The 22,408-nt window shown below is 42.3% G+C and overlaps 4 protein-coding genes across 5 annotated transcripts in view; 3 read left to right on the top strand and 1 right to left on the bottom strand.

Moving 5' to 3' along the window:
- The window catches only part of Rich (guanine nucleotide exchange factor subunit Rich), a 38,748-nt gene continuing 16,340 nt past the window's right edge, over positions 1-22,408 (bottom strand). The window contains exons 15-27 of the mRNA XM_089735218.1: positions 12,851-13,091; positions 12,320-12,429; positions 10,897-11,124; positions 10,349-10,492; positions 9,409-9,523; positions 8,770-8,894; positions 7,494-7,648; positions 6,434-6,708; positions 5,595-5,691; positions 5,231-5,380; positions 4,244-4,432; positions 3,199-3,521; positions 1-1,716 (exon numbers count right to left, since the gene is read on the bottom strand). Of these exons, the coding sequence (XP_089591344.1) occupies positions 3,203-3,521; positions 4,244-4,432; positions 5,231-5,380; positions 5,595-5,691; positions 6,434-6,708; positions 7,494-7,648; positions 8,770-8,894; positions 9,409-9,523; positions 10,349-10,492; positions 10,897-11,124; positions 12,320-12,429; positions 12,851-13,091 (2,148 nt within the window). The 3' untranslated portion in view covers positions 1-1,716; positions 3,199-3,202. The remainder of the gene's footprint in view (positions 1,717-3,198; positions 3,522-4,243; positions 4,433-5,230; positions 5,381-5,594; positions 5,692-6,433; positions 6,709-7,493; positions 7,649-8,769; positions 8,895-9,408; positions 9,524-10,348; positions 10,493-10,896; positions 11,125-12,319; positions 12,430-12,850; positions 13,092-22,408) is intronic.
- Positions 15,835-17,129, top strand: CPR135 (cuticular protein RR-2 motif 135). Of its 2 annotated transcripts, XM_089735219.1 has the most exons (4): positions 15,835-16,000; positions 16,074-16,169; positions 16,256-16,352; positions 16,446-17,129. In XM_089735219.1, exons 1-4 carry the CDS (start codon positions 15,983-15,985, stop codon positions 17,027-17,029), a joined length of 795 nt encoding a protein of 264 aa, XP_089591345.1. In that variant the 5' UTR covers positions 15,835-15,982; the 3' UTR covers positions 17,030-17,129. The 2 variants fall into 2 exon arrangements, with proteins under 2 accessions (XP_089591345.1, XP_028025529.2); XM_028169728.2 differs by having other exon boundaries at positions 15,958-16,169.
- Positions 17,956-18,923, top strand: CPR136 (cuticular protein RR-2 motif 136). The gene is made up of 2 exons (XM_028169730.2): positions 17,956-18,129; positions 18,262-18,923. Exons 1-2 carry the CDS (start codon positions 18,073-18,075, stop codon positions 18,796-18,798), a joined length of 594 nt encoding a protein of 197 aa, XP_028025531.2. The 5' UTR covers positions 17,956-18,072; the 3' UTR covers positions 18,799-18,923.
- LOC114239507 (uncharacterized) lies at positions 20,530-22,366 on the top strand. The gene is made up of 3 exons (XM_089735479.1): positions 20,530-20,562; positions 21,559-21,648; positions 21,776-22,366. Exons 1-3 carry the CDS (start codon positions 20,530-20,532, stop codon positions 22,364-22,366), a joined length of 714 nt encoding a protein of 237 aa, XP_089591605.1.

Below are 22,408 nucleotides of genomic sequence, written 5' to 3'. Positions count from 1 at the left end.
AGGTTTACGAATTTTATTTATTTACACATTAAAAGTATGTATTGATGAATTTATTTTTATTTACTATCAACAAATGTTGTTGGAATGTCGAATAATAAATCTTAAATTCTAAGGTTCACAATAATAATATCAGTAAACAAAAACAAATTAAAATAAATATTATTTATGGGCACAGTGAAAATTACTACATTTTGTACTAAACGGTTTAATATGTTTTTAAAATGTTTCTGTTTTATTTTTGAAACTGGCACCAATGTGGTGGGAGAGTTTAAGCTGAATACATATTTAAATACGATTTTCCATGCAGTATTTTTTCCCAACCTATTCGCTGGTAGCCTAACAGGCTATTCTAGATACGCGCCGATGGATAGGTGAGCTCACAGGCTCAACCTGAGCGAATTTGCTAACACTAGCCCTAGCAAGAGTAGTGCTTCGCAGAATCTACCACCGAATCGGAAGCGCGACCCACTAAGAAGATCCGCCGAGAAACTCAGTGGGCTAAAGCAGTATCGAAGACCATGCTCACAAACATTATTTTGTACAGTTTTCTTTTAGTATACGTAATGTAGTATTATGTTTGTTTAATAAATATAGAGTGAATAAATTTAGAAGAAACCTTAAATTTTATAGTAGTATTTTAAGATAAGAATTCACATGTATTTTTTTAAATAGGTATTCAGCTTAATAGAAAACGATAGATATTTACAAAAAAAAAAACAGCTGAAATTACACGTGTTAATTATTGCAATGAGCAAAAAAAAATACAAACATGAGCAAACATTCTCCTTAATATTAATCATTTATTGCTTTTCCTTGTTAAGTACTATTTTCACATTAAGTAAGGTTATGAAATGAACCAGCCTGTTTCCAAATTCTCTACGGAGCCAATGACTTTTCATTGTAGTTCCATGTAGTAGCCGCCTGCGACATGTCTAGATGCCGTCGAGCGCGTATCGACGCATAAAAACGATCTATAATGTGATCTAAGTTGTTTTCAATTTCTATATGCTTCTAGACCAAGCCCATACTGTCTAACTTCAACGGGAAATAATAATACATAGATTTTTTTTTCGGGATACAAACATACCGTACATAATTGTTTAAAATTTCACGGCTATCCACCATTACAGACGAGAACAATCGGAAATATTGAGAACTCGTATAATGAGTAAATGGTTGTAAGAACACTTTGATTAATAATGTTTATAATATTATTTGTATATTTGTAGTGATCCGGTAAACTCTCACAACTTTTTGTTCTTCGACCTCACTGAAATATATATATTTCATCAACTGATACGGGTCGCGATTGTCTCAGTTCTGTGTTATTTTCCTTAGTACCTCCATGTACCAGTTATAGGGACAACGGATCCCATATTTCCATTTGCATTCTGGGAATTACCGTGTCCGATAGAGCTGCGAACGTGTGTATATGTCAACTGTCATGCTGACAGTTGCGTGGCTGACATTGACGTTAGACATTAGGGACTTTGATCTAAAATGACTTGGTTATCGATTTAGAATTTGAACGAATCCCGAAAAAAAAAGGACATTTATTATCAATAGTTGAGAGATGCGACAGAAATAAAAATCACCGTTAATTAATTCTACAAACGATCTATCTATGCTCATAATTTAAATGTTGTTCAATGTATCGAACAAAAACCACGGATGCTACTGTGAAGGCTGGTGTTGCTGGAAACGTCAGTCGTGTATCTGAGGAATTAATTAAAAACACAACTTCACTAACAATCTTCTGCTTATTAATTCGTTTTATATTTTTTAATTACTTCAACACAATTTAGTATTGTTTCTTATATGTCTATCGACTAGATGATAGACAACCTAACAACTATCTATCTATCTTTAACCCACAGACGTCCATGTGGAAAGATGACTTGGCCTAGCAAATCTTGGGATTCCTACGTGCTAGACTAGCTATGCTTGCGATTTTCTTAGCATGCACTTACAAAAAGTAGCCTAGCGGGGCCTACTTAACCTTATAATAAATAACAGTTAATTAAACTCTTTAAAATAGGGAAATATATATTTTATATGTAGAAAAATAGCTTGTAGATGTAATATTAGAGGACCAGTCACCCTCATCTAGCCCCAAACTAGGATTCCTTCTGTTATGGGTACCGGACTGTTATACATACTTATATATATATATATATATAGATATATATTTAAATTTATATACATTGATATAGAATGGAATTATCATATTATAGAATCGAACTCACGACCCTCGGTTCTATATTCAAGGGCGCTAGTTACTGCACCACCAGGTTTGTCGAATGGCTAAATAAGCCCTTGATACCTTTACATACCACATAACACCATGGACCTAAAGGGGTGACGGGAGTTCAGCGCTACAATAAGAGTCTATTGCTGTTGCCATTAGCTGAAACAACCTTTGCTTGTTTGTTGTTTATTTATTATCTTACAACGTTTCTTGTAAAAGGTAATAAGAAAACAAAATGTACTTCAATCTAAGTTTTTTTTTTATTGCCCTTGTAATCAGACGAGCATAGCGACCCACCTGATGGTGGTTGGTTGGAGTGGTTACCGACGCCCATGGACTTCAGCAATGCCCGGGGCAGAACCAAGCCGCTGCCTATCGTGAACAATATTCATTTGAAAATACTTTAGCGCGTGTGAGGAGCCATGTACAGCGCTCCGACCCTGCGGAGTCATTGACCGCCCGGCGTTGTTTGAGATAGGTTGCGGGCTCGTGAAATATGAGTACGTTTGTGATAAACATGATAATTGGTGCTTATGGATGAATCCTGCCTCTGTCTTTGAGAACGGTCGCAACAGACGTTATTTCGTCTTCTCGTATTAAAACTGTATAATCTCAAAACTTACTAATTTTACTGAAGATTGTTTTAAAGGTTTAACATGTGATATTTTTAATATTAATCATCTTTGCAACTTTTATTTTTTACCAGTTACATTATCTGTCTTTTAAAGTAAGATAAAATTATGTATTAATTTTGTTAATAGTAGTCAAAGCATAGGTAAACTAAAAAAACTAAACTACGTTTTTTTGACAGTATTTATGAGAAAAATGACTGGTGATACCAAACGATTCGCATATTAACTCAATTTCGAATATTTTTAGAAATTGTATACTGTGTAATGCGAAAAGACGATTTGTCTACGAGTGAATTATTATACTTCAGAGGAGCCTACCTGTCTACGTAATGGCACAACCGGTCGATACTTCGTCCCGCGATGGCGCGTTCGTTCTCAGCGGCCTGCTCACCACCTCCGACACCTCGACGGCCGCCACCGAAGACTCCTTCCGCTTCACCTCCTGAACCTTTTGAGGTTGCGGCAGTTTCGGTTCAATGACCGGCTGCGGTTTCGGCTTCGGGTCCTGGTTGAGGGAGCCGGTGCTGGGGGTCCGAACGCGGGTCTTCACCATCGAGGTGCGGCGCTCGCGAGCGTTGATGATCGATGTTAGGAACGGTATTTGGTTGCTGATCGCCGACATGAAGGGACGGTAGCCCTGGCTGCGGATCGTGACAATTTTGAAAATTAAGATATTATGTTCAATATGTTGGTAAGAGAGTGTTAACTATGAATATGGAAGGATATAGAGGAAGAGGTAGACCTAAGAAGAAATGGATGGATTGTGTGAAAGACTATATGGGTAAGAGGGGAGTGAGCGAAGAAATGCTATATGATAGAAGAGTATGGAAGGAGAAAACATGTTGCGCCGACCCTAGGTGACTGGGAGAAGGCAGGATAATGATGATGATGTTCAATATGTTTGATATGCATCAAACAATCGTCCTCGCCGGAAATTTTCAAGTTCAGATTAAAATCGTACTACCTTGCACAATAATATGGCTCCTACGATATAACTGTACAAGTTGCTACTTATTTTGTATTTATTTGCATATTTCTAGTATTTATTTGTATTTAATCGTATATAAGTCTATCTTATATTGTATTTATTTTTGACATGTGTATATAAGCACCTATTTTTATGTAGGTTTATTAAGATATAGTACCGTCCAGTTTGCTTATTCCTCTCCCTGCAAGATTGCCTGGAAGAGATCGCTTTCCGCGATAAGGCCGCCAATTTATGTCACCGACTATTATTTGTTTTATATGTTTACTCTGTACATGTGGTGTTAAATAAAGAGTTATATTATTATTATAGTTTTTTTTTTAAATACCCAGTGAGGTGAGCGGACTGAGAGTCTCCTGAGAGAAGCTGGGCACGTACCACTCGGACTCTGCCCAGGCGCAGAGGTCGTGCAGCGCGCGGCGCAGCCTGCGCACGGCGTCCACGGTGACGTCGGCGGAGCGCGCCGCGTTGGTGGTCCGCAGCACGGCCAGCGCGTCCCGCAGCACCACCGCCACCACCAGCGCCCACTCCACGCAGCACGCCTCCGTCATCAGCTGCAGGAAGTACCTGCCGTGCGACGAGACGTTGAGTAACGAAACTGCCAGTTGGCTCACGGCCCGTATCATCCTTATCACAGAGTATGAGAGCACCCTCCACGGTGTTTTCCGAGCGCTATGACGTGTCCTTCTTCAAACGAGGCTTGCGGAGAATACTTAATGGTAGGCAGCAGCTTGGCTCTGCTCCTGGCATTGCTAATGTCCATGAGCGACGGTGATCACTTACCATCAGGTGGGCCGTATGCTCGTCTGCCTACAAAGACAATAAAAATAAAATAGTCCGGGAGTTGACAGATCGCTACTGCAATGGCAACAAACTAAATTAAACATAACAATTTTCCTATTTAGTTGAAGTTCACGAACGTATAATGAAGTTTGTTCAGGACCGTAAGTCCAAAGTATTTTCAATTTTTTTTCATTGATCGCTTCAACCTGCCAATAATTTTTTTTATTACCAAGATGACGAGCTCCAGTATGAAGTGGTTATCGGAGCCCAAAAACAACAACATAAAGGTGGCCACCCAACATGGGGCATACCTACCCGCGCGGGCCCACAGGCGTCCTACCGCCGGTATTTTTTTTTGCTTATGTGGGTGAACGAGCTCACGACCCACCTGGTGTTAAGTGGTTATCAACCCACCTTGTGATATAACTTCTAAGGTCTCAGTATAGTTACAACGGTTGCCGCGCCCTTTAAACCGAAATGCATTGTTGCTTCACGGCAGAAATAGGCAGGGTGGTGGTACTCACCCGTGCGGACTCAGAAGAGGTCCTACAGTAAACAAGAGGTAGTGAGGAGGTGGGTTACCTTAGCTGCACGTGCGGCACGTGGTCGCCCTTGCGCGCCTGGTGCGAGTGCAGCCGCTCCATGAGCGCGGCGTAGCGACGCTCCTCGCGCTCGGGCGCGTCGCCCCACGACACGCCGCCGCCCTCCGCCACGCTGCCCTCGCCCACCGAGCTGCGCACCCCGACACAACACTTAGCGCATCGATACATTCCTTCTATCAACTTGATCGTTAATGATTCAGTTTTATTAACTGAAGGTTAGCTAAACGACTAAAATTTAGTGTCAAAATTAATTTGAAATAATCTCTACGTGCATCATGTGTCTTGACATAAGGCCAGATACTCACACGATCGACTAATATATATATAGAATATAGAGAACAGACCTGACGGGCCCGGGCGGCTGCGTGCGCAGCGGCAGGCTCACGTACCCGCTGTCCCCGCACGCGCTCTCCGCGTCCGCCGCCGGGCTGTGCGAGTCCACTGCACACATACAATATTGTTTATTAACTAGAGATGAAACGGATAGTCGTTTAGCCGGATGTCGGATACCGAATATTCGGCGAGCTGCGAGGCCGAATATTCGGCTCTTACGGAAATATTCGTGCGCGTTCGGGTGTTGTCACACGTGAACGAAGATCGCAATGATGATTTGGTATTCATTCACCACAATTTGCCACTTGTTAATTTTGAATATCAAACAAACTAATTAATAAAACAATCACTTTTGACGTGCGATTATAAAAATAAAAGTTGTCTATAACCCATTGTGGTATTATTTGCCTTTTGTATAACCACGAGATTTTCTTAAATTTTATTACCCGAAATCCGGCCGGATACTGATTTACTATCCGGTATCCGGATATCCGTTTCATCTCTATTATTAATACGCTTTTATTAGCTTCAGACGTATGTACCTTTGTAACGGAATCTTTGAACATGATTTTGACTCCCTTGAAAACGTCGGATCAACTCGAAATTTGGTATACTTATTAAGGACCGATGACAATTCAATATATAAAAAAAATTTAAAAAAATTGAAATTCAACTAAAAATTAAAAATAAACAATAGTTAAAAAAAACTAACCAAAATACCCTTTTATAGAAAATCCAAATTTTACCGTTACATGTTTATACAATACAATAGACAACTCCCCACGACAGACGCTGGATGGGAGCCGTGGTTGCGATTTTCCTACCGAGCCCGCAGCAAGCCAGTACGTACCGGGCAACAAGCTGAGCTTCCTGCTGGGCTCGTCGTCATCCCGCACGGGGTAGGGCCACGAGAAGTCCTTGTGCACCCTGCGCAGGCACAGCACGGCGCAGTCCATCCTCGCCGCGCGCTCCCGCTCCGCCGCCAGCCAGCCCACCAGCGGCAGGTCCAGCGACGCCGCCAGCCTGCCCAGCGACGCCAGCCTCCCCCGGATGAGCAGCTGTCGCGCGTGCCTCTGTATCATCATGTCTATGAAGAATTCCTCGGCGGTACCGTTGTACGATTCCCTGATGATGAAAAGCATTTCTTTTACTTGCTACCCACATTTTTTTTATTGCTTAGATGGGTGGTCGAGCTCACAGCCCAACTGGTGTTAAGTGGTTACTGAAGTCCATAGAAATATACAACGTAAATGCGCCATCAAGTTCTAAGGTTTCAAGTATAGTTACAACGGCTGCCCCACCCATCAAACTCGTCAGGTTTAAGCCCCGTGAGCTCACCTACTAGTTAAAGTTACGCTGAAATAGCCTCTCAAGGCTCTCAGCTAGGTAGGACAAATAAAAAATCTTGACACCGAAACGCATTACTGCTTCACGGCAGAAATAGGCAGGGTGGTGGTACCTACCCGCGCGGACTCACAAGAAGTCCTGCCACCGGTAATTTTCATCGATCTTATACCTTTAAACGAGCAATTCTTGTATATTAATATGTATATAATCTAAATCTCAGAAATGGCTCCAACGATTTTCATAAAATTTAGTATACAGGGGATTTCGGGGGCGATAAATCGATCTAGCTACGATTTATTTTCAGAAAATGTTGTTTTATTCGTGTTTTCAATAATCAACTCTTCCCGACATCTATTGGGGAATAATAATACTATTTTTCTTAATTAAGAGCAACTAACCGCTTTAAAGACAACAAGAAGGCGTTATAAAAAAAAAAAACGAGCAAAGCTCGGTCATCGTCTGGTTTATTATTAAAAAACAACATACAGTACACCCGGGGTAGACACCGATCACGCCAGCTTTGCTATCCGTGTAATGAGCGGCTCCTGCTGCGTGACACGTACCTCTCACTCCTCGCGGGCACGGACTTCTTCCGCTTGACGGCGGCGGTGGCGCGCGCGGGGGGCGGCGGCGGGGGCGCGGGCGCGGCGGGCGCGGGGGGCGAGGGCTCCCGGGGCGACACCGTGGTGCTGAAGCTGCGGCCCCGCCCGCCTGCCAGCTGTGGCCCGACACCAGGTATTTATTAATCAGGAGCGAGTACTTCCATGCTGACACGCGCAGTAAATAAATAAATATTTTACTAACAATCACGCCACGTTAACTGGTCCCGTGCTAAGTTCGTAAAGAACTTGTGTTACAGGTACCGGATAACGGAAATAAATGTAAGATTTTTAATATACACATACATATATATAATATACATCCATAACCCTGGAAAATACATTTTTTATATTTATCATACAAATATCTTCTCTTGGCGGGATTCGAACCCGCGACCCCCTTGTGTAGTGACCATGTCACTTACCACTGCACCAGACGGCCGTTAAATAACATACATACTAACCAACGTACACTCTAGTGGTAAACGTTGGGCAGCTGTTAATACTAATGCTATTAAGATCTCTAAACAATATCTCAAGGTAGGCTGCACTAGCCTCGCTGTGATGTCAATGGGAATCTTAGCCGCTTTACTTCAGATGGATCCGGAACTTATCTGACCGTCTTCGCTGATTAGCGATTAGCTTCGACGTTAGCATCGTAAATAAGAAACGGCTTATACGGTTTTGGTTTCACGCCGCAACGCATGTCACGTGGAAACCCTCAAATCCTGACTAAATGTCCTGTTTATTTAACAAAAAAAAAGACATGCCCGCTGAGTTTCTTGCCAGTTCTTCTCAGAACGGAGTCTAGTTTTTGTGAATTGGCGGTAGTTCTTTTTGACGTTCAATAAGTATGTACTTTCATTTATGACGAATAATTTTTTTTTGATTTGATTTGTTTTTACCATCGCACCGCCCGCCACCGGAGTAGAGTTCATCCATACTACCTGGACCACTGCGGTCATCCACAGTGCGTTTCCAAAGATCTTTTTTGCCACGTACCATCCGGCTATGGAATGAGCTCCCCTCCACGGTGTTTCCCGAGCGCTATGACATGTCCTTCTTCAAACGAGGCTTGTGGAGACTATTAAGCGGTAGGCAGCGGCTTGGCTCTGCCCCTGGCATTGCTGAAGTCCATGGGCCACGGTAACCACTCACCATCAGGTGGGCCCTATGCTTGTGTCTGCCTACAGGGCAATAAAAAAAATTGATTTGTTATGTATAAGGGGAGTATATTTGCCTGCATGGTCCCCAGTATGACGGAGAGGTCCTCAGCGTTGGGGCTGACGGCCTGCGACTGCGCGACCTGCCCGTACTTGGCCTGCACGTTCACGGAGTTGCGGGGCGACTCCACGTCGTTGGGATCTGTGGCCGGGCACGGGTTTTGTTTAAATAAATTAATAATAATACAGATTTACTGGTGGTAGAACCTGTTGTGAGTCCGCACGGGTATGTACCACCACTCTGCCTATTTACAACCGTGAAGCAGTAATGCGTTTCAGTTTCAAGGGTTGTGCAGCCGTTGTACTGTAACACTGAACCTTAGAACTCGTACCTCAAGGTGGGTGGCGGCATTTACGTTGTAGATGTCTATGGACTCTGGTAATCATTTAACATCAGGTGGGCTGTGAGCTCGTTCACCCATCAAAGCTATAAAAAAAAATCGTGTGTTAATATTTTTACTTCAGGTAACACTGACCTCAATGTTGCTGATGTCCTGTCTATAACTGCCACAGACTAAAACGTACATACTTGTTCTGAAAACATGTATGTAGAACAAATCAAACATGTACCAGTTTTTAAGGACATTGAATCTTAAACGGTTGACCGAAACTCTAATTTCGAGTGCGGGTTGTTTCATTATAAATCTAAAACTAACCTATGGCACGGAGGAATCTGACTAGATCTCTGGCGAGGTCCCACCTCTCCTGCTGCAGGGCGGTGTCCAGCAGCTGCGTGGCCAGTTGTCTGCTCACTGTCGAACTCTCTAGATTCTAAACAATTTAGTTTACATTTTAGTGATTAACGAATTCATTAATGAGGCATACATTGCTGTCACTTCGATAAAGCGGCACGACACGAGGACCCTCTCATCGTGGCCACCGGTAACTACATTCCCGATCCTGCGGACAGAATGGAAAGCAGTCGACGTCGCCCCAAACACGTTATTTCGGATTCTTCCGATCCACTGACGGTGCTTTTAGGTACCTCAAGCACCGGTCACCGTTCCCGTCTGACCCGTCGCTTGCGACGAAAGGCTCGACGAGTAAATTAACCCTCAGACACAGCCCACTGAGTTTCTCGCCGGATCTTCTCAGTGGGTCGCGTTTCCAATCCAGTGGTAGATTCTGCGAAGCACTACTCCTGCTAGGGCCAGTGTTAGCAAATTCTCCAGGTGCCAGAGCCCCGTGAGCTCACCTACTCGCCCGATGAATCTGGTATAACTCCTACTAGTGGATTTGAGATCCCAAGGACAAAGCAGACGACAGGGCCGAATCTGGACTGAGCATTAGGAATGAACATCAGTCGACCAGCAATGAACGCGGTCGTGTCTAAGGGGCAGGTTGACCGTACGTGATCATCAACTTTTGTACGCTTTCATTGCGGGTTATTTTACATACTAATTACGATAATGACTAATTTATTATTGACTTTGCATGTGAATGAATATCTATTCGTTACTGTTACGATTTGAGCTTTGGTTCAAATATTTAAAAAAAATGGGGGAGTTGAGGAAATACATGACGAGGCAATGGACGATGCTTCAGAAAAAAATTACAAAGGTCAATCTCAGAATTGAATACTTGAATAAAACTTACTTGTAATATTATAAGGTAGGAGGCGGCGGTGTCCAACATTTTCCTCTGCAGACATTGCTGGAACAGCTCCTTGGGTTTCCCTGCTGCCGAAAACAAATATGCCCATAGCGCTATCTCTGTCTTCCGCGCGCACTGTACTACTGTCTAGAAAGAGAACGAATGAATAATCACGACGGTGACAATGTGTTCTGACCTCGCCAATATCACTACCAATACTCTGCGTTCTCTGTCATGAGACAACCGTGTGTTGCAGTGCTATAAGGGCTATATTTAAACATTCTTATTTAGCTCCTTGTCAGAGACGAGAGCAGATGTGAGCACTCGTGAACACACTTCACGTTACACACACATCAGTAGCAGACATTGCGAAAACTGCGTATGTTAGTTCAAGATAATTTGTATAATAAAACAACTATAAAATTGGTTCATTCGTTTTGCAGATAGAGACAAAAGCACAAACAAACAGACCAAACACTCACGGTAGTAAATTAATATTAAGCTAAACTATACATTACTAATTTTCAAGACATAATAAAGTTCCAAATTACTTCTAAATACACAGGAAACTCCTGCACAAACTCTATGATGCTGGGCAGCTGAGCGTCGGGTATCGGTTCTTTACTGGTCGCCTCCTCTTCCAGGACCTCGTGGAGGAGTAGCTCTAAGGAGTGCGGGAAGTAAGCTAGCTGAGAGCAGGACCGAGCTATCTCCCAGGCGTGGTAGCCAAGGTTCCTTCTTAATAGCTGCCTTAGAATTTGATGAAGGTAGACTTGGCTCTGGAACGGTAACATGCCCTCAATGTGTAAAGAATAAACTGTCTAGCTTATTTAAAACATCACATCATATGTTTTCTCGGTGGGTGGAGCACATTGCTTTTATCTGGGTATTTTACGTCTTTAGCATGTAAATTACTATTTTTAACAGAAACACTGTGATTATGACCTTTTATAAGTAGCCCTTCCGTATACTACAAGTGGAGTTGTGGTACAAAAGTCGTCGTAGCCTAGAGGATAAGACGCTCGGTGTACTCATATCGAGCGATGCGACAGTCTCGGTGTTCGAATCCTGCAGACACCCGTCTGCAGGATTCGAACCAGTTTTGCCAATAAAATACGTACTTAGCTCACGTTGCGTAATAAAAATTCAAACCAGCAACATTTATAATTTGGGTATTTAATGATGACGCCCTATCATTCATTACAGTATATACGTCCTACCTATTTTTGCCGCAAAGTAGTCGTGCGTTTCGGTTCGAAGGACAAGCGTTACACTACACAATTGAGACTGCGACCTTATGTCTCAAGCTTTGTCGCGACATTGAAGTCGGTAGGCCTATGGAATCCGGTAACCAGTTAATCAGATTGTCCTTGAGTTCGTTCACTCGTATGTGCAATAAACATAAAGATTTGCTTTCTGCACCGTTGAAAACATCCCGTATAGGCCTGGAATTGACGGTCAAGGAGCGCCATTCCCCATTTCAAACAATAAAACGTAGTATACCAAACTATGGGCCATTCTCCTGTACCAGACTACAAATAGGACATGTGTCCTAAAGCCATGCGGGTTTGTGCTACAATCCATTTCGAGGGGCAGAAATTAACTATATAATATATACATATATATATAATAAATATTTTACTAACAATCACGCCACGTTAACTGGTCCCGTGATAAGTTCGTAAAGAACTTGTGTTACAGGTACCAGATGTAAGATTTTTATTATACACATACATATATTTAATATACATTCATAACCCTGGAAAAGACATTTTATATTTATTATACAAATATCCTCCCTTGCCGGGATTCGAACCCGCGACCCCCTTGTATAGTGACCATGTCACTTGCCACTACACCAAACGGCCGTTTGTTGTTGAAATGTTGTCTTCCCGACGTATTTGATCTTAGGTTTCAATGATAAACCACGTTGCGCCATCTGTGGAACCTTCTAGAATATAGAATTTGACTCACAGTCCTGTTGACCACGCAAAACGGCAGGGAGAATACAGAATTCGAATCCGATGCGTACAGTGTAGTGTCGTTCTCTGCACCCAATAGGATCGCATCATCAAACAGTATAGCTGGAAACAACAGTGATGCCACATTAAATAGCACACATGACACACTGCAAGACATGATTATGATTCCATGAATAATTGGAACAACTGAAGACTAGAAATTTACTATTGGCGAGCTGACCAGGCCTCTCATAGTAACTTTTAGCTACTGACCAAATAAAATAAAGCTCGAAAAGTCGTTGCGGCTTAAAGGATATGCCCTGCCTATTTCTGCCGTGAAGCAGTTATGCGTTTCGGTTTGAAGGGTGGGGCAGCCGTTGCAATTATACTGAGACCTTAGAACTCATATCTCAAGGTGGGTGGCGGCATTTGCGTTGTACATATGAGCTCCGGTAACCAAATAAAACCGGGTGGGCTGTGAGTTCGTCCACCCATCCACCCAACCCTAACCTGGCAAAAAGAAAGCTTAACATGAAATACTTACTCAGAGGATATATATTCAAATGGAACGGCAGCATGATCCGCTTCGCCATGAACGTGTGCCTTCCGGAGTCCGGGTGCCGCGTCGCGTCGCGCGGCAGCAGCGGCAGCCACACCCTGGCTCCGAGACTGCCGCACCACAGCCACAGGGCCCGCGACAATTGCGTTGCCGACGCGCCGCTGTCGCACGACCAGACGCTCTCCACGCAAGAAGCCAGCACCGTTGCCGGCAGACAGCTGTACGCCTGCTTACAAATTCTGCGTGTCGGGTAACCGGGTAAAAGTCTAAACCAACGCTCTAACAAAGACCGGGTTCGAGTATGGTATCTAAGTGTTCTTTACCGTCCTCGAGCGAATTAACCTATACACACAGCCCACTGAGTTTCTCGCCGGATTTTCTCAGTGGGTCGCGTTTCCGATCCGATGGTAGATTCTGCGAAGCACGGCTCTTGCTAGGGCCAGTGTTAGCACCACTCCGGTTTGAGGCCCGTGAGCTCAACTACTAGTTAAGGTTACGCTGAAATAGCCTCTCAAGACTACCAGCTTAGGTAGGAAAAAAACCCCTACACCCTTTGTGATTGTCGAAAACCCTTTGTTACCTACGTTCAGGGCGAGAGAGGGGACGGGGGAAGGCAGCGGGAGGAGGATGCGCCCGCGGCTTGCGATTCGTATTCGTCGACCAGCCAAGTGACACGCGTCAGCATTTGTTAAATAATGTATTGTGCAAGTAATTAAATAAAACGAATAAAAATAACTGTCATGCGTGGTTTCTTGTTCACCATCATTATGAACACCCTTATATGTCACTGAAAGAATATCTATACAAATAAATAAAATTGAAGTGTCTGTTTGTAATATAAAAATAACCGCTTTTTAGTACGTGTATATGAATGTACGCTACATATTATAACAAAAGAGGATTGTTCCGGCTAGTCTCTGGTGCGGCTGGACCAATTTTGAAAGAACGTTACCTGGCAGATCCCTAATGAAATAAGGACTAGCGAAGGCTACTTTTATTTTAGAAAAAATCTCAAACTATTATAAAACAAAGTAATGTTTTGTTAAATTCCACGTGGATGAAGTCGCGGGCACAGCTTATATGCCCGTCCATAAGACTCGTGAGTGGAAGAGAGAGCGAAATACTCACTTCATGATTTTTTATGACCCAAACTGCACGGACCAAATAATTCTACTATAGTATTACATACAATATTCGTCTAATCAACAAATCGGTGTGAGTCATGTTAAAAAATCAGTGTTTCGTTTTCTTGCAGAGGTTATTTTGAAATAAGCTTTATAATATTTAATTTTTTTTATTATTGTGTAGATGGGTGGACGAGCTCACAGCCCACCTGGTGTTGGTTGGTTACTGGAGCCCATGGACATATACAACGTAAATGCGCCACTCATCTTATAATTATATAAAACGCTGAACGTAGGTCGTTGACGTAGGTGCGACAGGTTAGAGCCCCATAAGATCACGTAATCATTCGGTTACGCTGGCCTAACCTCCCAGGCTACTAGCGTAGGTAGGAAAAAAGATTTTACCTGGAAAAAAATTGATGTAGATTTTTTTTTTAATGTCACATACATCGAGAGATGAAAGGCTGGACAGTGGTGGACGTAGATTATAACGATTCTTTCATCAGACGTATCATTTAAAAGTAATCAAAGTACAGCATAATTAATGTATCACGGATGTGCGTTTTAATAAAAATAAAAAAAACTGTACCGGAACAATCGTATTCCGGTGGATGAATTGAACAATTTTAATTCTGTGTTAAATAAAGTCATTACATTGTACTCGTAGGGAAGCCATGATCCTGAGTACATCTAAAGACCATACGCAGAAAATACTAGTTTAATATTAGAATGAACACTTTAACTGCTATCGTTTTCCCGTTATGTTACATAGAAGAGTTGATGATGATGATGATGATGAAGTTTTTTTTTATTACCCGCGTAGGCAGACATGCATACGGCCCACCTGGTGGTGAGTGGTTACCGTCGCCCATGGACTTCAGCAATGCCAGGAGCGGAGCTAAGCCGCTGCTTACCGTTAAGTACTCTCCACAAGCCTCGTTCGAAGAAGAATATGTCATATAGTATACCATTGATCGACCTAAGACCAAACAACAGTGTGCTTAGTCAGAGTTTTTTAACTTCCCGATCGCATTCACTGGTGGTAGGACCTCTTGTGAGTCCGCACGGGTAGGTACCACCACCCTGCCTATTTCTGCCGTGAAGCAGTAATGCGTTTCGGTTTGAAGGGGCAGCCGTTGTAACTATACTGAGACCTTAGAACCTATATCTCAAGGTGGGTGGCGCATTTACGTTGTAGATGTCTATGGGCTCCAGTAAACACTAAAACACCAGGTGGGCTGTGAGCTCGTCCGCCCATCTAAGCAATAAAAAAAAGCATAAACGTTAATTCAAATTTGTATGGAGTGGGAATAGCGCCCCTAGCGGCAAACGTAGGGGCGTTGGTCTCTCGCACTAAGCACAATGATATTCTCAACGGAGGAGTTTCATCAAAAGGTCTGCTTGTCGAATTAATCACATTATACAATCTCATTTTACCGGTATCCGAGGTTTGCGTGTTCGACACCGGTTCGCTCTGAGCACACATTATGCGCCGGCGTAATTGGAGCGAAACGTCACACGCCATTTTAACTCGACCGGGACACGCCTGACCAAACACACACAGACACACATTATGTCAATTATGACATCGAAGACAATTAACGTTACGTGTTCTAGCTTAATTAGTTTTGGCCAAAGTTGAGGTCAATATTCGAATTAAGACTTAGGAAACTCTGGACTAAAAGATTCCGGACTAGTGAACTATTATCCTCCATGCCATTATTCTTTGTATGCTAATATTTTATGAAGAGTTCGGCAGACGTCCTGCGTGTGAAGACCCAATTACATATTAACGCACGTTTTCACCGGTCGAAGGACGCCTGATGCAACCCTCGTTTTCGTTGTTACAGCGGCGGCACCGCACGCACGAAACGTTCCGTATCCGTTAAGACGTCAGGACTCGAAGGTCCTGCCCGATCTATAAAACGCCTCAAATTATCCTAAGCTAATCAGTACGTTTCTATTGCAAGCTGGTCGGTGCGTCTCCGATAAAATGAGTTTCGTTGTCGCGGTCAGTGTTGTCGGCATGAGATTGAATCGATTCGTAATGACCCTTCATTGAGATGTTTGATGTAATGTTTCAGGTGTCTTGTCTTCTGGCTGTAACGGCGTTGGCTAAGGCCGACGATTCGTGGGGGGGTCTTGTGTATGCCCCGCGTCACGCATCCGTTGATTATTACGTGAGTGAACTGAAGCATTTGATCTTTAGTTGGAATTAGGATGATACAAATGATTTTCTATTTTATTCCATTCCATTTTATTTCAGGCGTATCCCCGATATGCCTTCGAATACTCAGTGAACGATCCCCACACTGGAGACAAGAAAGCGCAATGGGAGAATAGGGACGGAGACGTTGTTAAAGGTATCAATCAGACATGATATGAACAAAGGTAGCATTTGCAAAATTGTTAATTTTATTTTAAATGAATAATTCATCTACCTCATTCATTTTTAGGAGCATATTCTTTGGTAGAACCCGATGGAAGCATACGAATAGTAGAGTACTATGCTGATGCTAAGTCTGGTTTTAATGCTGTCGTAAAACGCATCGGACCAAATCTGCATCCACCTACAGTCCACGCAGCACCGATCTCTCCTATAGTAGGACCAGTGGCTAAACTCGGAGGTCTGGCTGCCGCTCCTCTCATCACCGGTCCATTGTACGGAGGAGCAGTCTCAACTGCGTCATTATACAAGGATCACGCACCAGCTGTAATACCGGCACCAATTCTACCAGTTTCTTACAAAGCACCGTTGCCGTATGCTCCAGCTCCAATTTGGCCCTCTGCTGCTTATCCAACGCCAATAATCAAATCTGGTCCCATATTATCGGCACCGATTTATCCTGCAGCTCTACCAGGTCTGAAAACCCCGTTGAACTTAGGTGACTACGGCTCGCTGGGCTTATGGAATGATGGACTGCTCAAAGCTCCATTGGGACCAAACAACTATTTGGATCACCTTGGACACGGACTCTTAACAAAGGGAGCTTATCCTTCATTGGGACCAAACTACAGCCTGCTCGGTCTGAAGCACTAATCATTCTGAGGTCTTTAAAACCTTGCGGCTGTCCATTGTTACATATACATTTATCTACGCCATCCAATTTTGTGTTAACGACAAATAATTTTGTAGACTGTGTTACTTTTATACTTTAATTTAGTACTTTAATTCTTAGGTTAAAAACACTAATAAAGCTGATTGATAATAAGGTTTCAAACAAGTTCCTTTGTACTGGTCGTTTTTTTTAATGATTGTGGTAACAGCTTTCGCGAATTATGGAGAACATCTGTGAAGGCTATAATAAGCAATGATTCCACATGTCCACGACTGCTCTGCCAAGAGTATGATGATGATGGTTATAGTATTAGCCGATAGACAAGCTCAAGAGCGCAGACCCGAAACAACTTGACAATTAAAGACTATTAAAAGTATTTTTACTAAATTTCCAATAGTTTACAATTTTCGTGGTTGCGGCCTAATAACGTGACGCAAAATAATAATGTAATGGAAATTATAAATACGAGATTGAAACGTGAAAGTAGTTTTAATTAGATATGGACTTTTCGATAATGCATATTCATTGGAAAACTATTAACGCACAGACAGAACTAGTGTCAAACGAGTGGTACAGGTCGGCAGTGTACTATATCAAGTAACCGAACGCTTATAAAAGTAAGTAATCAAAGCGTAATTAGCTCATTCTATAGACAAACATTAAGCTGACGAAATGAATCGACTAGTTGCATTGACGGTAATAATTCGATTGTGACATTTCTGACATTATTTTTAGTGTCTTTCATTATGTTCTTGAACTTATTTGATGGCATTAACAAAATTACGGTAGGGAGCGGCTTGGCTCTGTCCCTGGCATTGCTGACGTCCATGAGCGACGGTAACCACTTACCATCAGGTGGGATGTTCGCTCGTCTATCTACACGGGCAAAAAAAAAACCGGTTATGGTTCGACGTGCATGAAAGACATTATATTACATTCAAAAGAATTCCATTAAAATTTCTCATACGTTCTTTGTAAGTTGTATTGCTTATAATATTACTGAAAAACTTTTTAGGTGCTTCATATGGCCACACTGGCGACAGGAATCATAATTCACAACGCTCCTGTAGTTGAAGCTGTTGTGAGTATCTTGTATCTCCATTTCTAGCTATTGTAACTATTTTGTAGATGTCTATGGACTCCAGTAACCACTTAACACCAGGAAAATCGAAACTTCTCGTGACATATTCCATGATTAAATTTGTATTTCCAGGATAATTCCCGTTACGCTTTCAACTATGCTGTCAACGATCCCCAGACCAGGGACAAGAAGGCCCAATGGGAAGAAAGAAACGGCGGGGTTGTCAAAGGGTCATACTCGCTAGTTGAACCCGATGGGAGCGTGCGAGTAGTCGATTACACAGCCGATGACGTCAGCGGTTTCAACGCGATTGTCAAGAATATTGGCCCAAGCGTTCACCCAGCACCACTTACACCAAAAATCCCTACACCGTTGGCTCCAATCGTTGGCCCAATTAATTACGGTTTCGGTACGGAACCAGTTGTAGGCATTCCTAAAGCCACGTCCATTGGTCATTGGAGTTTGCCTTGGGATCCCAAAACGCATTCATACGGAGGATGGGCACCAATTACTGCTCCGTTGCTTCCGATTCCTCTGGCACCAGCAAGAGCGTATGCCACTATACTCAGAAAGAAATACGTCGATGGCAAATTGTACAAATGGATAACGGGACCTATTCCACTAAGCGGTAAAACTTTGATCATCAAACAGACAGGGAGGGGCAGATGATGAGTATTAAAACTCTGCTATTTAGTGTTTAATAACAGCGATTTTAATAGAGCTTTAAAATTACCCAAACGGATAGGTAAATGATAATTCCTTTAGGGTTTAATTATGTAACTAGTCTTGTTTTGTAATGTCGATATTAGATACACATTCGTCATATCGATTTTACTTACTTATTCGTAATATCGTTTTCAAATAATTCTTTATAATTATATTCGTTAATCAAACGTCACTTAAACTTAATAGTATTCAGAGTATCGGAAATTGTAAAATCTACGAAATAAAGGAGATACTAAATTGTACAAGTGTTTACACTCAGTAAATGGTGTTTATCTACCTATTTATTAATTAGCCGTTTTAGAATACTGACCCTTTGAAATGTAATGTTATGTATTATTGACAATAAATTCTAAATTCAAATGAATTTTATTTGTTTAATAATGTCGGCGAATAATATTAATAATAATAATTGTAATTAATATAGTAATACGTGTAATTATGTACGTGTAATGCTATGCGAAAAGCTGGTGCTCTACCAGCTCGTGGTCGCGGTGGCCAACATCAGCCTCTGGCGCCACTTATGGTCAGTGCGAAATAAAGTATAAATAATAACTTAAAAATGTTTATTTATTAACTAACTACTTTAGTAGCAAGCACGTGGCTGACAAAATCCCTTTTTTCAAAAAAGTGTACTAAAAATAGTTACTTCTTTTTCGAAAGATAACAGAAAATAATGGGAAGGTCTTTTAGAAGAATCAACAAAGGGAAGATCTTCCACCGAGCGCGTGAAATCGCTTAGTAAGCCGGCAGTCCGAATGTTTTGTTTTTAAGAATGAAGAATTACAGGTGGCACGGACGCCTTTCCATTTCACCAGTGGGCGAGCATGGGCTCAGCCAGGAGGGATGAGATTTGTTAACAACTGTCCGAACGCCTCCGGAGGAGACCTAACAACTCGAGGGCAGCTGCTTCGCGAATGCATCTACTACCAGATCAGAATCGCGACCTATTGAGATGATCCGGCGAGAAACTCATCGGGCTGATGTATGGAGTTCGAATGTTTTTTTTTTCCTTACCTATGCTGATATTCTTGAGATGCTATTTCAGCTTCACCCTAACATGTAGGTGAGCTCACGGGACTCAAACCTGACGACGTTGCTAGCATGAACCCTAGCAAGAGCCGTGCTTCGCAGAATCTACCACCGGATCGGAAACGCGACCCAGTGAGAAGATCCGGCGAGAAACTTAGTGGGCTGTGTTTGTTAACGGTGGCGGGTTAAAGTCGAAAGTTATTTTTCGCAACTCGTATATATATGTAGACGTATCTTAAAAATGTCGTTGGCGCGATTGAGATGTCTGTCAAATATATCATCAGTCACTGTGATTATCCCAAATTCACCGAAACTTTATAAGGTAATTATTAAGCATCAATGTTCGTTTTCATCACAATTTTAATCAGGTTTCAGGTTCAAATGACTGAATGAGTGAAAATAATGAGCAAGCGTTTTAGTTTAAGCCTTTTAGGCAATAAGCAAAGATTCCCGAAAAACCCACATCAGGGTTGTTGAGCTAAGCCGACCCCTGAATTTTTAATTACAATAGTATTTTTCTCTCCCACCAATATAATTAGGGTATTTCGGAATTTTCAAAACCGTTAACAATAAAGAAATGGTAAAACTAACAGTAAGATTTTTGGAGGAGTATTAAAAATAGTAACGGACAGCCGAAATTTCAGAATGACTAGACTAGATCAGAAATTAACTGACAGAGTAAATTCGTAATGAAGAACTATTATTTTCCTAAAGAATAAGTTACAAGTAGATTTGAGTCGAGAGCGCTACTTGATTTTCCCCTCTCTCTCTCTTGGATCGGTCCCTCACTGCTGAGGATCGCGACTCCGTTCAATTCCTTCAACCAGCTGTCCTTTTCTGATTTTCCACAGGTCTCCCATATAAAAAAGATGATAAACTCGATTCTTGCAGCGGTTAGTGCTGATGCATAACGAATATAGATGCATTAACTCCTTATCGTAAAAAAATCAAGTCAAATAATCAGTGTCACAAATTTTTTGTACTAAAAAAAATCAAATATAATAAGTCTATTTCAACTTTATAATTGGACTAATCCAACAAGTTTCTCATATTAACACGGGTCCTAGTTTCGTACGAATCATCCGTGCATATTAATTCCTAAATCATTACAATTTACTTTCACACAACAGGTATCAAACATGTTATATTGAGTTCAGTTCAAAATTGTAGTGGAAGAAAAAAGACGAAAAAAAATTAATTAATCGGGCGTGAAATTCGGATGCGCGACACTATGACGGCCGGGCCGAATAATTAGTGTTGTATAAAATCGAATCGGCGAATATTTGGTGCATCAGTACACTTCGTTTCGCTCGCTGGAATACTAACTACAAACAACAGCAACATGAAAACTAACGTTATGGTACGAAGTTCATTTACGAATATGGAAACAGCTTTTTCGACAATAAAATTCAAATTTCAAATATGACCCACATGTAAGATAGCATAGTTAGAAAACTGGGCATTTATTAACATTTATGAAAATAAAGACTGAACCATACTTTTTATGTTCAATACGAATATCGGTCATCCCCTAAAACATAATATGATGTCATTCATTTTATTTTCTGTTTTTTCCAGACCTATTCACTGGTAGCCTAAGAGGCTCGTTCAGTTAGTCACTCATTGATCTTTGACGATGTAACGAGTTTACAAAACTGAAACAATATATTCCAGATTGCCTGCTTTTTGGTGTCAGCTACAGCCGTGTTGGCGAACCCGCCAGCGACATTATCCCTGATACCAATTACGACTGTTGACAGAATCGTAAGTGTTAATTTCTGTTTTATTTGCTAACATAATGAACGTATTTTTTATCCGGTCCGTTGTAACCGCGACGAGAAGGTTTGGTTTAATTTTAATGAAAGGATAAACGTATTTTTCAATTCTTCAGTCGGATCCGAGCTACAGTTTCAACTATGCGGTCAACGACCCTTCAACGGGAGACAACAAGGCGCAGTGGGAGCATCGCGACGGGGACCACGTTCGAGGGGCCTACTCCTTAGTCGAACCTGACGGAAACGTGCGTCACGTCGAGTACAGCGCCGACCCCCTGACCGGATTCAACGCGGTCGTCAAAAAAACCGGTCCCAATGTGCATTCGCTGTCAATCGCCGCTCCGATTGCGCCAATCGCTCCTATCGCACCGATAGCTCACGTCGAGCATGTTCCAATCGCACCGGCATCCCACGTCGCCCCGGCATCCCACGTCGCCCCGGTGGCGGAAATCGCGCCCCTCGTACTACCTCACGCACCAATCGCCCCCTTGGTCCACACGCCGATCATTACCCCAGTCATCGAAACTGCCCCGATTATTGCTCCGCATCCGGTAAATTATCACCCCCTCTATCGGATTAGAGGACCCGCCCCCTGGGTGACCTTATCCGGCAGTTCATATGCGAAGGGTAACGTCCTTCGACGTTGGACGGCTGGTCCTATTTCGTTGGAGGGAAAGACTCTCACGATCAAAACCAGGCATCATTAAATTGATTAGTTTTATGTACGTATTAACTTCATTTCTCGTGTA

The sequence above is a fragment of the Bombyx mandarina genome, chromosome 19 (assembly GCF_030267445.1).
Source record: "Bombyx mandarina strain Sakado chromosome 19, ASM3026744v2".
In the NCBI taxonomy this organism is placed as follows: domain Eukaryota; kingdom Metazoa; phylum Arthropoda; class Insecta; order Lepidoptera; family Bombycidae; genus Bombyx; species Bombyx mandarina.
Note: the sequence above shows the minus strand (reverse complement) of the source record. Positions and strands in the feature narration are given on the sequence as shown.